At 45.3% G+C, this 20,921-nt stretch overlaps 2 protein-coding genes across 3 annotated transcripts in view; one reads left to right on the plus strand and one right to left on the minus strand.

Moving 5' to 3' along the window:
- Nucleotides 1-3,634, minus strand: part of zfyve28 (zinc finger, FYVE domain containing 28) — a 294,791-nt gene extending 291,157 nt beyond the window's left edge. The window contains exon 1 of the mRNA XM_068029222.1: nucleotides 3,358-3,634. Coding sequence (XP_067885323.1) covers nucleotides 3,358-3,393 — 36 coding nt within the window. The 5' untranslated portion in view covers nucleotides 3,394-3,634. The remainder of the gene's footprint in view (nucleotides 1-3,357) is intronic.
- A 459-nt stretch (nucleotides 3,635-4,093) lies between these two features.
- Nucleotides 4,094-20,921, plus strand: part of cfap99 (cilia and flagella associated protein 99) — a 248,906-nt gene continuing 232,078 nt past the window's right edge. Inside the window, exon 1 of one of the 2 annotated variants that reach the window (XM_068029224.1) lies at nucleotides 4,094-4,142. The gene's annotated coding sequence lies outside the window, so the exon portion shown is untranslated. Of the gene's footprint in view, nucleotides 4,147-20,921 lie in introns of both variants that reach the window. The other variant, XM_068029223.1, reaches the window with a different exon arrangement.

A 20,921-nucleotide genomic window follows, 5' to 3' on the forward strand; every position in this document is an offset into this window, starting at 1 on the left:
CCATAACCTCAAACCTGCAAGCCCAACCAAGTTTACTCCTAGTCTCAAAACCAATTCTGGAGAGTGGAAGAAATAAGCTTAAAAGTAAATTACAATCCCTTCCTTTTTTTCCCCCCTTTCCTTTTTGGCCTCCTTGTCTCGAGAGACAATGGGTAAGCACCTAGAGGTGGTCAGTGGTTTGTAGAGCAGCACCTGGAGTGGCTATAAAGGCCAATTCTAGAGTGACAGACTCTTCCACAGGCACTGCAGGTGAAGTTGATTGTCGGGGCTGTTACACAGTTCGCTCTCTCCTTATACTTCTGTCTTTTTTCCTGCCAACTGCTGAGTCTCTTCGAATATCCTCTCTTCAGCCCCGCCTTTATAGCAGTCCACCAGCTCAGGCAATCGCTGGCAACTGGCTCCTATGACTTGTGGTCGATGTCACAGGGCTTCATGTCACGTTTACAAATGTCTTTAAAGCGGAGACATGGACGGCCAGTGAGTCTGATACCAGTGACATGCTCGCTGTGCAATACATCCTTGGGGATCCTGCCATCTTCCATGGGGCTCACATGGCCAAGCCATTTCAAGTGCTGCTAGCTCAGTAGGGCATATATGCTGGGGATGTTGGCTGCCTCAAGGACTTCTGCATTGGAGATACGGTTCTACCACCTGATACCAAGTATTCTCCAGAGACAGTGAAGATGGAATGCGTTGAGATGTCGCTCGTGGCTGACATGCTGTCCAGGCCTTGCTGCCATAGAGCAAGGTATTGATGACACAGGCTTGAAACACTCGGACTGTTCCGTGCACCATTTTCCCACACTCTCTTGGCCAGTCTGGACATAGCAGTGGAAGCCTTTCCCATGTGCTTGTTGATTTCTGCATCTAGAGACAGGTTACTGGTGATAGTTGAGCCTAGGTAGGTGAACTCTTGAACCATTTCCAGAGCCTGGTCACGGATATTGATGGATGGAGCATTTCTGACGTCCTGTCCCATGATGTTCGTTTTCTTGAGGCTGATGGTTAGGCCAAATTCGTTGCAGGCAGCCGCAAGAATGTCGATGAGTCTCTGCAGACACTGTTCTGTGAGAGATGTTAATGCAGCATCGTCAGCAAAGATGAGTTCCCTGATGAGGACTTTCCGTATTTTGGTCTTCGCTCTAAGACGGGCAAGGTTGAACAACCTGCCATCTGGCGGAAAATTCCTTCTTCTGAAGACTTAAACCCATGTGACAGCAGCAGTGAGAAGATGATCCCAAACAGTGTAGGTGCGATAACACAGCCCTGTTGCACACCACTCAGGATGGGAAAGGGGTGTGATGAGGCACCGTTATGCTGAATTGTGCCTTTCATATCGTCATGGAACGAGGTGATGATACTTAGTAGCTTTGGTGGACATCCGCTTTTTGCCAGTAGTCTGAAGAGACCACGTCTGCTGACGAGGTCAAAGGCTTTGGTGAGATCTATGAAAGCAACGTAGAGGGGCATCTGTTGTTCGTGGCATTTCTGCTGTAGCTGGCGAAGGGAGAACAGCAGGTCAATAGTGGATCTCTCTGCTCGAATGCCCCACTGTGCCTCAGGGTAAACACGCTCAGCCAGTTTCTGGAGTCTGTTTAAAATGACTCAAGCGAAGGCTTTGCCCACTGTGCTGAGCAGGGAGATTCCACGGTAGTTGTTGTAGTCACCGCAGTCACCCTTGTTCTTATAGAGGGTGATGATATTGACATTAAATTAAAAATAAAATATATATATTGACCAATGAAATGTCTTCTCCCACATCTACATTAGGTATAGTATAATACCTGACCTGCAAACATTTAAAATTCAATTTCTGAAACTACTTATACAACAAAAAATAATTTGGCAAAAGTCAACTTTTTATTGTACAGGATTCAACCACAATAAGTATTGAAACAAACTTGTCAAAATATAGACCACTGTGAAAATCAACACTGCTGCTTCAAAAAGAGAACATTCCCAAACATCTACCAAACCAGGGGGGCTTTCCCAGAACAAAGACCTGGTGTGCATCACAGCAAGCATGACAAAAGTAAACAGATCAGTGCTGATATAATCCAAAAGCAGATTAATCAAGCAAGTCAACTTGCTTTCACCAATGACCATTGACACTACTGCATTCAATGTTGTTAATACATTTATTAATTTTTTGTTTCCTTCTTCCTTGGAGACAGCAGTTTTAAAAAAATTTCAACTGAAAGATCAAATGCGTTCGTCTTGACCGAGGAGCAGATTTTCATGCCCTTTACATTCTTAATGTGTATTTCCATACCCAAACTTCCACATACTGAACTGAAAAAGCTAAGACAAGTGGAATGGTAGTGAGATAAATGCAGCCATTCAGACAAACAGTAGAAATTCTGATCACAAGTATGAAACCAGAAACCTAAATATTATTTTTCATGTGGATATAAAACACAAAAGAATTACTAATTTATATGCCACTTAATATAAAAAACATCTCAAAATGTTTCAGAAGTTCAAGAAGTTATACAGGCAACCCCATAAGTCACAGCAACCCAGAAACATTGAGATCAACGACCACTCAATCCATTATTGCATAGTATTCACGAAACTATATAAAAATATATACAGTTTGTCTATAAACTTATACATGTACTTTAAAATTAGAAACCTCAAAGATTACCTGTGAATTACTAGTGACACAGGAAAGCAAAGGGACACAATACAACAGTAAGCACTGAGGAAGTTAGCCTGTAAGGTTCCTAATTCGTATTTCCCCCGCCACCCCACCCCCACCCTACTCATCTCGTTGTAAAACACAATCGACGTTTGAGCCGATTGCAGTCCAACTTGCAGTAAGGAAGAATCCTCCAATCGTACTTTAACCCTGACGATGCAGTAAGAGTTGGTCTGGGTTTCCTCCACGACACTTTGTTTTAAAATTTAAAAACAATCACATCGCGCTACCCTAATAATACTGCTGCTCATTCAATACAGGGGAGGGGGGGGGGGGAACTCCAATGTTTTGAAACAAAATCGGGAAAAAGCAGATCAAGAGAAGCCTGCACTTGCCAATGCACGTTTTCCCCTCTAACCACGCACCTAACAAATAGAAATAAACACATGTATCATTGATCGTACTATCGCATTTTTAAAGTGGCTGGAGGTAATCTTTTGTGCACTACACACAGTAACCCTGATACTATTACATTTTTTTTTAAGAGGCTTGTTTTCACTTGCTTGTTGCAGTTGGTGTTTCAAGTCGCTAAATAAAAAAGGGTCACTTGATAAGCAGGAAAATGAATGCAAACCCGTGTAACATTTCCATCTCAGACTGTTTGCTATTCGCAGCCATAAAACAAGGAAAATAAAATGCACCAGCTCTGAGCTCACCTTGGGCTTGTAAAGCCACTTTCGGAACCTGTGCATGTTGCCAGCTGCGGCAGCTCGCGCCACCCGGAGTCCGGTCCCTGTCCTCGCGCTCCGGGAACCCCCAACAACAGGACCGATTCCCTCTCCCAGATAACAGGCGGCGCTAAGGGCTCTCACCAACCCTCATGCTGACATTAAAGTCACTCCTTCTCTAGTCTTCCTCCTGAGAAGAGGCAGTGGCACTAAACACAACATCGACTCCTCACTGACATGACAGCACCAACCCACACTGCACCACAGCCCGCCCTCAGTGGAGGAGAGGAAATGACGCCTTCGCCAGAGCCCCCGCCTCTCCCCGCTGATTGACATCTCTTCAGGCCAATCGGATGGCGAAAGCCTGCTTATACAGCCAATCAGCAAACAAAATAGCCTAAGACTGTTTTAGAGATGATCTTATTTAAATCAGGACATAGGAATGTAATTCTTAATGCTTTCAATTCGTATATGTTGGAGAAGTGAAACCCCATCTCCATCCGCGGTCTTCTCAAGTTGATGTCCGTGCTTTGGGTCAACGCCGTTGCCTAGAGACCGCCAAACAACCTTTCGGCGCAGCCGCACTATGCCGCGCAATCATTGATGGGAGGTGTAGTCATTTTGCCCACGGTCATTGTTCACTTAAAAGCAAACGCGCGGCTTTTGGACCACATGTCCCACGGTGCCCTGCGATTAGCGAACGTGCCTCCTCCCCCTTTCCCGGCTTCGTTTACTGGGGGCAGAAAGCAGACACTCCTTGTTCAAACTCTGAAGTAGGTGGGTTGTTTTTTTATTTCCTCATCAATTAAAAATTATAGAATCCGATCAAATGTTACCATTAGGTCCTTTCTCATTTGACGTTAATGTTTAATATCGGTTTTAAAATGCCACTTTTTTGTTCATTCATGGGATGTGGGTGTCGCTGTCCAGGCTTGCATTTATTGCCCATTCCTAATTGCCCTTGAGAAGGTGGTGGTGAGCTGCCTTCTTGAACTGCTGTAGTCCATGTGGGGTAGGTACACCTGCAGTGCTGTTAAGAAGGGAGTTCCAGGATTTTGACCCAGCAACAGTGAAGGAACGGCAACAAAGTTCCAAGTCAGGAAGGTGTGTGGCTTGGAGGAGAAATTGCAGGGTGGTTGTGTTCTGATACATCTGCTGCCCTTGTACTTTTAGGTGGTAGAGGTCACAGTTTGGAAGATGCTGTCGAAGGAGCCTTGATGAGTTTCTGTAGTGGATCTTGTAGATGGTACACACTGCTGGCACTGTACATCATTGGCGAAGGGCGTGAATATTTAAGGTGGTGAATGGGGGTTAATCAAGTGGGCTTTGTCCTGGATGGTGTCGAACTTCTTGAGTGTTGTTGAAGATGCATTCATTTTGGCAAGTGGAAAGTTTTCCATCACACTCCTGACTTGTGCCTTGTACATGGTGGACAGGCATTGGGGAGTCAGGGGTGAGTTACTCGCCACAGAATTCCCAGCCGCTGACCTGCTCTTGTTGCCACAGTATTTATGGGGCTGGTCCAGTTCAGTTTCTGGTCAATAGTAACCCTTAGGATTTTGATAGTGGGGGATTCAGCGATGGTAATGCCATTGAACATCAAAGGGAGATAGTCATTGACTGGCACTTGTATGGCACCAATGTTACTTGCCACTTATCTGACCAAGCCTGGATGTTGTCCAGGTCTTGCTGTATCCGGGCAGAGACTGCTTCAGTATCTGATGAGTCGCGAATGGTACTGAAGATTGTGCCATCATCAGTGAACATTCCCACTTCTGATCTTAGGATGGAGGGAAGGTCATTGATGAAGCAGCTGAAGATGTTTGGGCCTAGGACATTACCCTGAGGAACTCCTGCAGTGATGTCCTCAAGCTCAGATGATTGACCTCCAACAACCACAACCATCTTCCTTTTTGCTAGGTATAACTCCAACTAGCGGAGAGTTTTCCCCCTAATTCCCATTGACTCCAGTTTTGCTAGGGCTCCTTGATGCCATGCTCGGTCAAATTGTGCCTTGATGTCAAGGGCAATCACTCTCACCTCACCTCTGGAGTTCAGCTCTTTTGAACCAAGACTGTAATGAGGTCAGGAGTTGAGTGACCCTGCCGGCACCCAAACTGAGTGTCACTGAGCAGGTTATTGCTGAGCAAGTGCCGCTTGATAGCTCTGTCGACTTTCCCTTCCATCATTTTGCTGATGATCGAGAGCAGACTGATCAGGCAGTAATTGGCCGAGTTGGATTTGTCTTTTTTTGTGTACTGGACATGCTTGGGCAATTTTCCACATTGCCGTGTAGATGCCAGTGTTGTAGCTGTACTGGAACAGCTTGGCTAGGGGCGCAGCTAGAACTGGAACACAAGTCTTCAGCACTATTGCCAGAATGTTGTCAGGGCCCAGGAATTCAGTACCATCAGCCATTTCTTAATATCACGTGGAGTGAATCAGATTGGCTGAAGACTGGCGTCTGTGATGCTGGGAACCTCGGGAGGAAGCCGAGATGGATAATCCACTCGGCACTTATGGCTGAAGATGGCAGCAAATGCATCCTTGTCTTTTGCACTGATGTGCTGGGCTCGCCTATCGTTGAGGATGGGGATATTTGTGGAGCCTCCTCCTGTTAGTTGTTTAATTGTCCACTACCACTCGTGACTGGGTATGGCAGGACTGCAAGCTTAGATCGGATCCGTTGGTTGTGGGATCGCTTAGCCCTATCGCATGCTGCTTCCAGTGTTTGGCATGCAAGTAGTCCTGTATTATCGCTTCACCAGGTTGACACCTCATTTTTAGGCATGCCTGGTGCTGCTCCTGGCATGCCCTTCTGCACTCAAGCTGGGTCGCCCGGCTTGATGGTAATGGCAGAGTGGAGGATATGCCGGGCCATGAGGTTACAGATTGTGGTTGAGTACAATTCTGCTGTTGCTGATGGCCCACAGCGCCTCATAGATGCCCAGTTTTGAGTTGCTCGATCTGTTCGAAATCTATCCCATTTAGCACAGTGATCGTGCCACACAGCACAATGGTGTGGATCCTCAAAGTGAAGACGGGAATTCATCTCCACAAAAACTGTGCGGTAGCCGCTCCTTTTGTTGGTTCCTTCACCACCTGCCGCAGACCCAATCTAGTAGCTTTGTCCTTTAGGGCTCAGTCAGTAGCGGTGCCACCGAGCCACTCTTGGTGATAGACATTGAAGTCCCCCACCCAGAGTACATTATGTGCATTTGCTACCCTCAGTGCTTCTTACAATTGATGTTCAACAGGGGAGAAGTACTGACTCATCAGCCAAGGGGGGGCAATCAGCAGGAGATTTCCTAACCCATATTTGACCTGATGCCATAAGACTTCATGGGGTCCGGAGTCAATATTGAGGATCCCCAGGTAAACTCCCCACCAACTGTATACCACTGTGCCACAGCCACCTCTGGTGGATCTGTCCTGCCAGTGGGACAGGACATACCCAAGGATGGTGATGCTGGTGTCTGGGACATTGTATGATTCCGTGAGTATGACTATGTCAGGCTGTTGCTTGACTAGTCAGTGGGACAGCTCTCCCAATTTTGGCACAAACCCCAGATGTTAGTAAGGAGGACTTTGCAGGGGTGACAGGGCTGGGTCTGCCGTTGTCGTTTCCGGTGCTTAGGTCAATACCAGATGGTCCATCCGGTTCCTTTCCTTTTCTTAGACTTTGTAGCAGTTTGATACAATTGAGTGGCTTGCTCGGCCATTTCAGAGGGTATTGAAGAGTCAACCACATTGCTGTGGATCTGGAGTCACATCTAGACCAGACCAGGTAAAGACTGCAGATGTCCTTCCCTAAAGGGTTTTAATAACAATCGACACTTGTTTCATGAACATTAGCCTAGGTCTCTGGATTACTAGCCCAGCGGCATTACCACTACGCCACCGCTTCCCCTATTTAACCGAGTGAATATTGACTCGGTTAGAGGTTTGTTGGGGAGTCACCAGTTATTGGGCCTGAGTAGTTCAGGTCAGGGGTTATTCGGGGTTATTGGTCCGGGCTAACTTTGGTTCGTGGTTAATGTTCGGTCTTAGTAGTTAGGGTTATTTGGGAGTTTGGGTTGGGATTAAAATAACAACAGCTCTTTTAATAGAATAAAACATTACAAGGCAAGGGTTAAGGTAATTGGGGATGAGTGGTTTGGGTTAAGGGTTGTTAAGGGTTAAGGTATTAAAGTTAGGGGTTAGGTTTGGGTTGATCTTAGAATGTTAAGGTTAGGGCTTTGGCTTTTGGGACTGGAACTAATGTCCTCGCAGGGAGATTTGCTAGTGCTGTTAGGGAGGGTTTAAACTAGCTTGTCAGGGGGATGGGAACCTAAGGAGTAGCTCAAATTGGAAGGAAGGTACAGGAGGTAGACAAGTAGCAAGTGACATTAGAAGGCAGGCGAAACAAAGGCATCAACAAGGCATAGAATGTAGAATGTCAAGAAGACACGGTTAAGGGCACTTTACCTGAATGCACACAGCATTCGCAACAAGGTAGATGACTTAAAGGCCCAAATAGAGGTAAATGGGTATGATCTAATTGCCATAACAGAAACGTGGCTACAGGGTGACCAAGATTGGGAACTGCATATTTAAGGATATTTGACATTTACGAAGGACAGGCAAAAAGAAAAAGGAGGTGGCGTTGTGCTGATAAGGGATGGAATCATTACATTAGTAGGGGAGGATCTCAGATCGGAGGAACAAAATGTGGAATCTGTTTGGGGGGAGCTAAGAAACAGCAAGGGGCAGCAAACATTGGTAGGAGCTGTTTATAGGTCACCAAACAGTAGTGGTAGTGTGTGGCATGGCATTAATCAAGAGATTAGAGAAGCATGTAGCATGGATAATACAGTAATCATGGGTGACGTAAATCTGCATATAGACTGGGTAAACCTAATGAACACCCATGCTGTGAAGGACAAGTTTCTGGAGTGTGTTCGGGATGGTTTTCTAGAGCAGTATGTTGAGGAACCGACTAGATAACGGGCTATTTTAGATCTAGTATTATGTGATGAGAAGGGGCTAATTAGTAATCTTGTAATAAAAGAACCATCAGGGATGAGTGACCATAATATGATGGAATTTTACATTATGTTTGAAAGTGAGGTAGTTCAATCTGAAGGGTGTTAAATTTGAACAAAGGAAATTGGCTAAGGTGGATTGGGAAAATACATTAAAAGGTATGCTAGTACGTAGGCAATGGATAGTCTCTAAAAAATTATTACATAGTTTACAGCAATTATACATTCCTTCAAGGCACAAAAACTCCAAAAGTAAAGGCAGTCAACCATGGATAACAAAGGAAGTTAAGGATTGTATAAATGGATTTTAGAAGAAAAGGCCTAGAAAGTTGACAAATAGTAGTAAACGAGGATTGGGAGAATTTTAGAATACAGCAAAGGAGGACAAAGAAACTGGTTAAGACTGCGGCACAGTGGCGCAGTGGTTAGCATCGCAGCCTCACAGCGACCCGGGTTCAATTCTGGGTACTGCCTGTGTGGAGTTTGCAAGTTCTCCCTGTGTCTGCGTGGGTTTCCTCCGGGTGCTCCGGTTTCCTCCCACAAGCCAAAGACTTGCAGGTTGATAGGTAAATTGGCCATTAGCAATTTCCCCTAGTATAGGTAGGTGGTAAGGAAATATAGGGACAGGTGGGGATGTGGTAGGAATATGGAATTAGTGTAGGATTAGTATAAATGGGTGGTTGATGGTCGGCACAGACTCGGTGGGCCGAAGGGCCTGTTTCATTGCTGTATCACTAAACTAAAGGGAGAATAGAATATGAATGTAAGCTAACAAAAATATAAAATCGAATTGTAAAAGCTTCTATAGGTCCGTAAAAAGGAAACATTTGGCTAAGACAAATGTGGGTCCATTATGGGCGGAGTCAGGAGAATTTATAATGGGGAATAGAGAAATGGCACCAAAGCTAAATGATTACTTTGTGTCTGTCTTCACTGAGGAAGATACAAGAAATCTCCCAAAATTAGAGATCCAAGGGATATCGGGGAATGAGGAAGTGAAGGAAATTAGTATTAGTAAGAAGGTTGTATTGGAGAAAATAATGGGGCTGAAGGTTGGTAAGTCCCCAGGACCTGATATACTACATCCCAGAGTGTTGAAAGAGGTAGCTATGGAGATAGTGGATGCATTGGTGATCATCTTCCAAAATTCGATGGATTCTGGAGTGGTTCCTGCAGATTGGAAGGTTGCAAATGTCACCCCACTATTTAAGAAGGGAGGGATAGAGAAAACAGGAAATTACAGACCTGTTAGCCTTACATCAGATATTGGGGCAATGCTAGAATCTATTCTAAAGGATGTGATAAATGGACACTTGGATAATAATGATCTGATTGGGCATAGTCAACATGGATTTATGAATGGGAAATCATATTTGACGAACCTGTTGGAGTTTTTTGAGAATGTTACTAACAGAATTGAAAAAGGGGAGTCGGTGAACTGGTATACTTGGATTTTAGAAGGCTTTTGATAATGTCTCCCACAGGAGGTTGGTTAGCAAAGTTAAAGCACATGGGATAGGAATAATATACTGGTATGGATTAAGGATTAGTTAACAGGCAGAAAGCAGAGAGTAGGAATAAATGGATAATTCTCGCATTTGCAGGTTGGGACTAGTGGGGTACTGCAAGGATCATATTCCAAAATATGCTCTCAGTCGAATCCCGGTAAAACTGTTGGGCTTGCAACAGTATTATTTAAGTACTCTCAATATTTTTAAATGTAAGTATATATCTGATGGTATTTATAAAAACATATGTCTTTAATATGGTAATACGTGTCAAGCACAGCTCAGTTAGGAACATAGGAACATAGATGCAGGAGTAGGCCATTCAGCTCAACGAGCCTGCTCCGCCATTCAATTCGATAATGGCTGATCATCCACTTCAATACCTTTTTCCCACACTATCCCCATATCCATTTATGTCATTGGTATTTAAAAATCTGTCAATCTCTGCTTTAAACATACTCAATGACTGAGCTTCCACAGCCCTCGGGGGTAGAGAATTCCAAAGATTCACAACCCTCTGAGCAAAGAAATTTTTCTCATCTCGGTCCTAAGTGGCTTCCCCCTTATTTTGAAATTGTGTCCCCTAGTTCTAGACTCCCCAACCAGGGGAAATATCTTAGCTGCTTCTACCCTGTCTATCCCTTTAAGTATTTCGTAGGTTTCAATGAGATCACCTCTCATTCTTCAAAATTCTAGAGAATACAGGCCCAGTTTCCCCAATCTCTCTTCATAGGACAGTCTTGCCATCTTAGGAACAAGTCTGGTGAACCTTAGTTGCACTACCTCTCTGGCAATAATATCCTTCCTAAGGTAAGGGGACCAAAACTGCACACAGTACTCCAGGTGCGGTCTAACCAAAGTTCTATACAATTGAAGCAAGACTTCACTATTCCTGTACTCAAATCCTCTTGCGATAAAGGCTAACATACCATTAGCCTTCCTAATTGCTTGCTGCACCTGTATGTTTGCTTTTGGTGACTTATTGATGAGGACACCCTTTGTACATCTACACTTTCTAATCTCTTACCATTTAAGAAATATTCTGCACATCTGTTTCTCCTACCAAAGTGGATAACCTCACATTTTTCCACATTATATTCTATCTGCCATATTCATGCCCACTCACTAAGTCTGTCCAAATCCCCTTGAAGCCGCTTTGCATCTTCCTCACAACGCACATTCCCACCTAGTTTTGTGTCATCCACGAACTTGGAAATGTCACATTTGGTTCCCACATCCAAATCATTGATATATATTGTGAACAGCTGGGTCCCAAGCACTGATCTTTGTCACAGCCTGCCAATGCAAGAATGACCTGTTTATTCCTACTCTCTGTTTTCTGCCTGTTGAGCAATCCTTAATCCATGCCAGTATATTCCCTCCTATCCCATGTGCTTTAATTTTGCTAAACAACCTCCTGTTCTAATAAGTAACCTTCTTGGATGTCCCCCAGCCTATAATTAAACAACATTTCCCTTTCTGTGTTTTTAAGTTTAGATTGACTGGGTAACTGATCTATTAAGGGTAATGTATATAATCAGAATTTCCATTAACTTCAATTAAAACAAGCAATTGCCAAATCTTTGTACCGTAGCCAGTTTAACCATTCTGCAGTTCAATTTTAAACAGGATAAAATAAATTATAATAAAAGGATAAATTTAAAGGACTTTAAAAAAAGTTATCCAGAAATATCTATTTATCTAAAATGTACACTTTTAGATAACAAATAACATTTCAGACAAAACCTCTCTTGCGTCTAAATCGTAGGTATATACCGAGCTAAGTGTTAAAACTGGAAGGTATTTTCCACTTGCTTCAGGATTTTACATTTCAGTCAGATGCTTTTAAATGGAATTTTGCAGCAGGTGTTTATGTTCCACACGAGCCCTTTCCCACTTTACTGCATCTAACCTGATTACCATATTGTTCTATTCCTTTCTTCTATGTACTTATCAATGTACTTATGTACTGACCAAGTGGGCCCACATCAGAGACGCCATCTATGAGTCAGCTTTGACCACCTACGGCAAAAGTGCGAAGAGAAATGCAGACTGGTTTCAATCTCATAATGAAGAGCTGGAACCTGTCATAGCCGCTAAGCGCATTGCACTTTTGAACTACAAGAAAGCCCCCAGCGATTTAACATCCGCAGCACTTAAAGCAGCCAGAAGTACTGCACAAAGAACAGCTAGGCGTTGCGCAAACGACTACTGGCAACACCTATGCAGCCATATTCAGCTGGCCTCAGACACCGGAAACATCAGAGGAATGTATGATGGCATGAAGAGAGCTCTTGGGCCAACCATCAAGAAGATCACCCCCCTCAAATCTAAATCGGGGGACATAATCACTGACCAACGCAAACAGATGGACCGCTGGGTTGAGCACTACCTAGAACTGTACTCCAGGGAGAATGCTGTCACTGAGACTGCCCTCAATGCAGCCCAGCCTCTACCAGTCATGGATGAGCTGGACATACAGCCAACCAAATCGGAACTCAGTGATGCCATTGATTCCCTAGCCAGCGGAAAAGCCCCTGGGAAGGACAGCATTACCCCTGAAATAATCAAGAGTGCCAAGCCTGCTATACTCTCAGCACTACATGAACTGCTATGCCTGTGCTGGGACGAGGGAGCAGTACCCCAGGACATGCGCGATGCCAACATCATCACCCTCTATAAAAACAAAGGTGACCGCGGTGACTGCAACAACTACCGTGGAATCTCCCTGCTCAGCATAGTGGGGAAAGTCTTTGCTCGAGTCGCTCTGAACAGGCTCCAGAAGCTGGCCGAGCGCGTCTACCCTGAGGCACAGTGTGGCTTTCGTGCAGAGAGATCGACTATTGACATGCTGTTCTCCCTTCGTCAGATACAGGAGAAATGCCGTGAACAACAGATGCCCCTCTACATTGCTTTCATTGATCTCACCAAAGCCTTTGACCTCGTCAGAAGACGTGGTCTCTTCAGACTACTAGAAAAGATCGGATGTCCACCAAAGCTACTAAGTATCATCACCTCATTCCATGACAATATGAAAGGCACAATTCAACATGGTGGCTCCTCATCAGAGCCCTTTCCTATCCTGAGTGGTGTGAAACAGGGCTGTGTTCTCGCACCCACACTTTTTGGGATTTTCTTCTCCCTGCTGCTTTCACATGCGTTCAAATCCTCTGAAGAAGGAATTTTCCTCCACACAAGATCAGGGGGCAGGTTGTTCAACCTTGCCCGTCTAAGAGCGAAGTCCAAAGTACGGAAAGTCCTCATCAGAGAACTCCTCTTTGCTGACGATGCTGCTTTAACATCTCACACTGAAGAATGCCTGCAGAGTCTCATCGACAGGTTTGCGTCTGCCTGCAATGAATTTGGCCTAACCATCAGCCTCAAGAAAACGAACATCATGGGGCAGGATGTCAGAAATGCTCCATCCATCAATATTGGCGACCACGCTCTGGAAGTGGTTCAAGAGTTCACCTACCTAGGCTCAACTATCACCAGTAACCTGTCTCTAGATGCAGAAATCAACAAGCGCATGGGTAAGGCTTCCACTGCTATGTTCAGACTGGCCAAGAGAGTGTGGGAAAATGGCGCACTGACACGGAACACAAAAGTCCGAGTGTATCAGGCCTGTGTCCTCAGTACCTTGCTCTACGGCAGCGAGGCCTGGACAACGTATGCCAGCCAAGAGCGACGTCTCAATTCATTCCATCTTCGCTGCCTTCGGAGAATACTTGGCATCAGGTGGCAGGACTATATCTCCAACACAGAAGTCCTTGAAGCGGCCAACATCCCCAGCTTATACACACTACTGAGTCAGCGGCGCTTGAGATGGCTTGGCCATGTGAGCCGCATGGAAGATGGCAGGATCCCCAAAGACACATTGTACAGTGAGCTCGCCACTGGTATCAGACCCACCGGCCGTCCATGTCTCCGTTATAAAGACGTCTGCAAACGCGACATGAAATCGTGTGACATTGATCACAAGTCGTGGGAGTCAGTTGCCAGCATTCGCCAGAGCTGGCGGGCAGCCATAAAGACAGGGCTAAATTGTGGCGAGTCGAAGAGACTTAGTAGTTGGCAGGAAAAAAGACAGAGGCGCAAGGGGAGAGCCAACTGTGCAACAGCCCCAACAAACAAATTTCTCTGCAGCACCTGTGGAAGAGCCTGTCACTCCAGAATTGGCCTTTATAGCCACTCCAGGCGCTGCTTCACAAACCACTGACCACCTCCAGGCGCGTATCCATTGTCTCTCGAGATAAGGAGGCCCAAAAGAATGTACTTATCTAGCTTTCCCTGAAATGCATCTATGCTAATAGCTTCAAACACTCCATCTGGTAGGGAATTCCACATTCTCACTCCTTGCTGGGTTAAGAGGTTTCTCCTGAACTTCCGATTGAATTCATTAGTGACTGTCTGTCTGATATTTATGGCTCCTAGTTTTGAACATGCCCACAAGTGGAAACGTCTTCTCTATGTCAACTATAATAAAAACAAGAAATGCTGGAACCACTCAGCAGGTCTGGCAGCATCTGTGGAAAGAGAAGCAGAGTTAACGTTTTGGGTCAGTGACCCTTCTTCGGAAGGGTCTCTATGTCAACACTGTTTCATGAAAGACCCCTATCAGGTCGCCCTTCAGCCTTCAGTTTTTCCAGAGAAAAGAGCCCAGCTTATCCTTGTGATACATGTAGTCAGTTCTGGCAGCATCCTTGTAAATCTTGCGCTTTCTCCAGTGCCTCTACATCCTTTTTGTAATACAGAGACCAGAACTGTGCACAGTACTCTGTGTGGTTTAACCAAGATTCTATATACATTGAACTTGTAAAGAATTCTTTACAATGTGAGGTGGTTTGGTACACTGACCATGTTCTCTCTTTAGATTAAAATATAACTAGACACTTACAGTGTTTAATGTTATGCATTTTTGAATAATGTGACCTATATATCCTTCGAAAAGTTCCTTGGAACTGCAAGAGATTATTTTCTTTTCACAATATTTGGCTATCTTCAGTTTCAAGCTGCTTTAGTATTCTAAAAGCTAAATACTGTGTCTGCTGGAAATCTGAAATCAAAACAGAAAATGCTGGAAATACTCAGCAGGTCTGGCAGCATCTGTGGAGAGAGAAACAGAGTTAACACTTCAGGTCAAAAACGTTTCGTCAGAGCTTTAGTATTCTCCTACATATAGCCAAATAATAAACAGTTGGTTATAATTGCAAAACAGCAGCAAGAGATTCAGACGGTGCAAGCTGAAAGACCACAATTCAAACAGTTCACAAACATCCAATAGATGTTGGTGTTAAAATTACTGTAGCATATTCTTCATTTAAAGTGAACAATGGAATCAAAAAGAGACCACTTTATTCATTTGGGGCGGAGGTGATAACAGCTTTTATGGGATGCCCTATCAAGAATGGTAATGGTATATCAACTGCAGTGATTATCAAATTAAATTAAATTCTGAAGAACATCCCAAATGGCAAGAGGCTATTCATCCTGGGTGACTTCAATGTATGTGTTGGGGCAGACAGTGATTCATGGCCAACATGCCTCAGTCATCATGGGGTGGGCAACGATAACGGACAACGCCCTCTTGAGCTTTGCACCCTGAATGAATTCTGCATCACCAAGACCTTCTTCCAGGGCAGCTGTCGCCACAAGGTATCATGGCATCATCCAAGATATGGGCATTGGCACCAACTAGACCTAGTTAGCAGGAGGAGGCATGATTTGCCCAGTGTTCTTAACACCCATACTGACCATAGCGCAGATTACGACAACAACCAATCTCTAATCAGCAGCAGAGTGAAGGTGCACCCCCCGAAAGTTCCACAGCTCCAAACACGATGGCCTGTCACATATCAACATTCCTCACATAAGCAATGATGCCAAATACCAGCACTTTGCATTGTCACTAGAACGCTTGCTATCCACCAAAGCCTGAACGGGAAGCACCGATGCTGGCATCGAGTCACGAAGCTCAATCATCTATGAAGCATCAGAAGCATCATTTGGTAAAGGCAGAACCTGCAACAAGGGCTGGTTTGAGACCTACTGAGCTGAGATGATATCTATCATTGATGCAAAAAAACAAAGCCTACATGATTCACACCATAAACCCAACAGCTAAGACACTGCATGACCTGAAAGTAGCCAAGATAGCCATGCAAAGGAGTGGGAGATACTGCCCAGACAAACACTGGATAAGCTCATGTCAAGAAATCCAAACTGCATGTGACAAAGGAAATCTACGAGCTATGTACAAAGGGATCAAGAGGGCTCTTGGCCCTGCCATCACCAAAGTTGCTCCTCTAAATTCGGCAGATGGTGAAATACACACTGACAGAAGTAAACAAATGTCCCGCTGGGCTGAACTCTACTATGCCAAAGGGATCAAGGGATATGGGGAGAAAGTGGGAACAGGGTACTGAATTAGATGATCAGCCATGATCTTTTTTGAATGGCGGAGCAGGCCCAAAGGGCCGAATGACCTACTCCTGCTCCTGTTTCCTATGTTTCTATGTGAGCTGTACTCCTGCGAGTCAGACATCTCCCAGTCTGCGCTCGATGCTCACAACTTCCTGTTGTGGATGAGTTAGATGAAAAATCCTTATCACTGGAGCTCGCAAACGTCATAGACTGCCTAGCGAACAGAAGGGCACCTCGCAAGGACGGAATCCCACCAAAACTGCTCAAGCAATTCCAGCTATTGCCACATCTTTATGATCTCCTTCTTTGCTGGAAAGTAGGTTCTGTTCCACAGGCGATGCGTGACACCAAAATCATCGCACTATACAAAAACAAAGGCAACAACTACAGGGGCATCTCACTCCTTAGCATCACGAGGAAGGCCTTTGCTCAGGTCATGCTTAGAATTAGAATTAGAACATTACAGCTCAGTACAGGCCCTTCGGCCCTCGATGTTGCGCCGACCTGTGAAACCATCTGACCTACACTATTCCATTTTCATCCATATGTCTATCCAATGACCACTTAAATGCCCTTAAAGTTGGTGAGTCTACCACTGTTGCAGGCAGGGCGTTTCACGCCCCAACTACTCTCTGAGTAAAGAAACTACCTCTGACATCTGTCCTATATCTATCACCCCTCAACTTAAAGCTATGTCCCCTCGTGTTTGCCATCACCATCCGAGGAAAAAGACTCTCACTATCCACCCTATCTAACCCTCTGATTATCTTATATGTCTCTATTAAGTCACCTCTCCTCCTCCTTCTCTCCACGAAAACAACCTCAAGTCCCTCAGCCTTTCCTCGTAAGACCTTCCCTCCATACCAGGCAACATCCTAGTAAATCTCCTCTGCACCCTTTCCATAGCTTCCACATCCTTCCTATAATGCGGTGACCAGAACTGCACGCAATACTCCAGGTGTGGTCTCACCAGAGTTTTGTACAGCTGCAGCATGACCTCGTGGCTCCGAAACTCGATCCCCCTACTAATAAAAGCTAACACACCATATGCCTTCTTAACAGCCCTATTAACCTGGGTAGCAACCTTCAGGGATTTATGCACCTGGACACCAAGATCTCTCTGTTCATCTACACTACCAAGAATCTTCCCATTAGCCCAGTACTCTGCATTCCTGTTACTCCTTCCAAAGTGAATCACCTCACACTTTTCCGCATTAAACTCCATTTGCCATCTCTCAGCCCAGCTCTGCAGCCTATCTATGTCCCTCTGTACCCTACAACATCCTTCGGCACTATCCACAACTCCACCGACCTTAGTGTCATCCGCAAATTTACTAACCCACCCTTCTACACCCTCTTCCAGGTCATTTATAAAAATGACAAACAGCAGTGGCCCCAAAACAGATCCTTGCGGTACACCACTAGTAACTAAACTCCAGGATGAACATTTGCCATCAACCACCACCCTCTGTCTTCTTTCAGCTAGCCAATTTCTGATCCAAAGCTCTAAATCACCTTCAACCCCATACTTCCGTATTTTCTGCAATAGCCTACCATGGGGAACCTTATCAAACGCCTTACTGAAATCCATACAGACCACATCCACTGCTTTACCCTCATCCACCTGTTTGGTCACCTTCTCGAAAAACTCAATAAGGTTTGTGAAGCACGACCTACCCGTCACAAAACCGTGCTGACTATTGCTAATGAACTTATTCTTTTCAAGATGATTATAAATCCTGTCTCTTATAACCTTTTCCAACATTTTACCCACACCGAAGTAAGGCTCACAGGTCTATAATTACCAGGGCTGTCTCTACTCCCCTTCTTGAACAAGGGGACAACATTTGCTATCCTCCAGTCTTCCAGCACTATTCCTGTCGACAATGACGACATAAAGATCAAGGACAAAGGCTCTGCAATCTCCTCCCTAGCTTCCCAGAGAATCCTAGGATAAATCCCATCTGGCCCAGGGGACTTATCTATTTTCACACTTTCCAAAATTGATAACACCTCCTCCTTGTGAACCTCAATCCCATCTAGCCTAGAAGCCTGAATCTCAGTATTCTCCTCGACAACATTTTCTTTCTCTACTGTAAATACTGACGCAAAATATTCATTTAACACTTCCCCTATCTCCTCTGATTCCACACACAACTTCCCACTACTATCCTTGATTGGCCCTAATCTAACTCTAGTCATTCTTTTATTCCTGATATACCTATAGAAAGCCTTAGGGTTTTCCCTGATCCTATCCGCCAATGACTTCTCGTGTCCTCTCCTTGCTCTTCTTAGCTCTCCCTTTAGATCCTTCCTGGCTAGCTTGTAACTCTCAAGCGCCCTAACTGAGCCTTCACGTCTCATCCTAACATAAGCCTTTTTCCTCTTGACAAGCGCTTCAACTTCTTTAGTAAACCACGGCTCCCTCGCTCGACAACTTCCTCCCTGCCTGACAGGTACATACTTATCAAGGACACACAGTAGCTGCTCCTTGAATAAGCTCCACATTTCGATTGTTCCCATCCCCTGCAGTTTCCTTCCCCATCCTACGCATCCTAAATCTTGCCTAATCGCATCATCATTTCCTTTCCCCCAGCTATAATTTTTGCCCTGCGGTATATACCTGTCCCTGCCCATCGCTAAGGTAAACCTAACCGAATTGTGATCACTATCACCAAAGTGCTCAGCTACATCTAAATCTAACACCTGGCCGGGTTCATTACCCAGTACCAAATCCAATGTGGCATCGCCCCTGGTTGGCCTGTCTACATACTGTGTCAGAAAACCCTCCTGCACACACTGGACAAAAACTGACCCATCTAAAGTACTCGAACTATAGTATTTCCAGTCGATATTTGGAAAGTTAAAGTCCTCCATAACAACTACCCTGTTACTCTCGCCCCTGTCGAGAATCATCTTCGCTATCCTTTCCTCTACATCTCTGGAACTATTTGGAGGTCTAGAAAAGACTCCCAACAGGGTGACCTCACCTCTCCTGTTTCTAACCTCGGCCCATGCTACCTCCGTAGACAAGTCCTCAAACGTCCTTTCTGTCGCTGTAATACTCTCCTTGATTAACAATGCCACACCCCCCCCTCTTTTACCATCTTCTCTGTTCTTACTGAAACATCTAAATCCCGGAACCTGCAACATCCATTCCTGCCCCTGCTCTACCCATGTCTCCGAAATGGCCACTACATCGAGATCCCAGGTACCAACCCATGCTGCAAGCTCACCCACCTTATTCCGGATGCTCCTGGCGTTGAAGTAGACACACTTAAAACCAGGTTCTTGCTTGCCAGTGCCCTCTTGCGTCCTTGTAACCTTATCCCTGACCTCACTACTCTCAACATCCTGTACACTGGGACTACATTTTAGGTTCCCATTCCCCTGCTGAATTAGTTTAAACCCCCCCGAAGAGCACTAGCAAATCTCCCCCCCAGGATATTGGTACCCCTCTGGTTCAGGTGAAGACCATCCTGTTTGTAGAGGTCCCACCTACCCCAGAAAGAGCCCCAATTATCCAGGAAACCAAAACCCTCCCTCCTGCACCATCCCTGCAGCCACGTGTTCAACTCCTCTCTCTCCCTATTCCTCGCTTCGCTATCACCTGGCACGGGCAACAACCCAGAGATAACAACTCTGTTTGTTCTCGCTCTAAGCTTCCACCCTAGCTCCCTGAATTTCTGTCTTAAATCCCCATCTCTCTTCCTACCTATGTCGTTGGTGCCTATGTGGACCACGACTTGGGGCTGCTCCCCCTCCCCATTAAGGATCCCAAAAACACGATCCGAGACATCACGATCCCTGGCACCTGGGAGGCAACATACCAACCGTGAGTCTCTCTCGTTCCCACAGAACCTCCTATCTGTTCCCCTAACTATGGAGTCCCCAATGACTAATGCTCTGCTCCTCTTCCCCCTTCCCTTCTGAGCAACAGGGACAGACTCTGTGCCAGATACCTGTATCCCATTGCTTACCCCTGGTAAGTCGTCCCCCGCAACAGTATCCAAAACGGTATACCTGTTGTTGAGGGAAACGGCCACAGGGGATCCCTGCACTGCCTGCTGGTTCCCTCTCCTTCCCCTGACGGTAACCCATCTACCTACTTCTTTTACCTGAGGTGTGACTACCTCCCCATAACTCCTCTCAATAACCCCCTCCGCCTCCCGAATGATCCGAAGTTCATCCAGCTCCAGCTCCCTAACGCGGTTCTCGAGGAGCTGGAGTTGGGTGCACTTCCCGCAGATGCAGTCAGCAGGGACACTCTTGGCGACCCTTACCTCCCACATTCTGCAGGAGGAACATACAACTGCCTTAACTTCCATTCCCTCTATTCCAAATTCCCAACAAATCTACTGAAAAACCAAAAACAAAAAGTCAAAACTTGTAAGGTTAGCAATCCAACGGACAGAACTTCTTAAATAAAAAGCTTACCTTATCAACACAATAGAGCCCTTTTTTTTGGTTAGAGGAGGAGGGTGGGTGGGAGACACTACACGTGTAGTGTCTCGGGTACAGCCACCACCCAAATATATAGTTTTTACTTACCCAGCAGTCCCTGGTCCTCCGAAAACAAAAGGGAATTAACTTTTAA

The sequence above is a fragment of the Heterodontus francisci genome, chromosome 4 (assembly GCF_036365525.1).
Source record: "Heterodontus francisci isolate sHetFra1 chromosome 4, sHetFra1.hap1, whole genome shotgun sequence".
NCBI classification, from domain to species: domain Eukaryota; kingdom Metazoa; phylum Chordata; class Chondrichthyes; order Heterodontiformes; family Heterodontidae; genus Heterodontus; species Heterodontus francisci.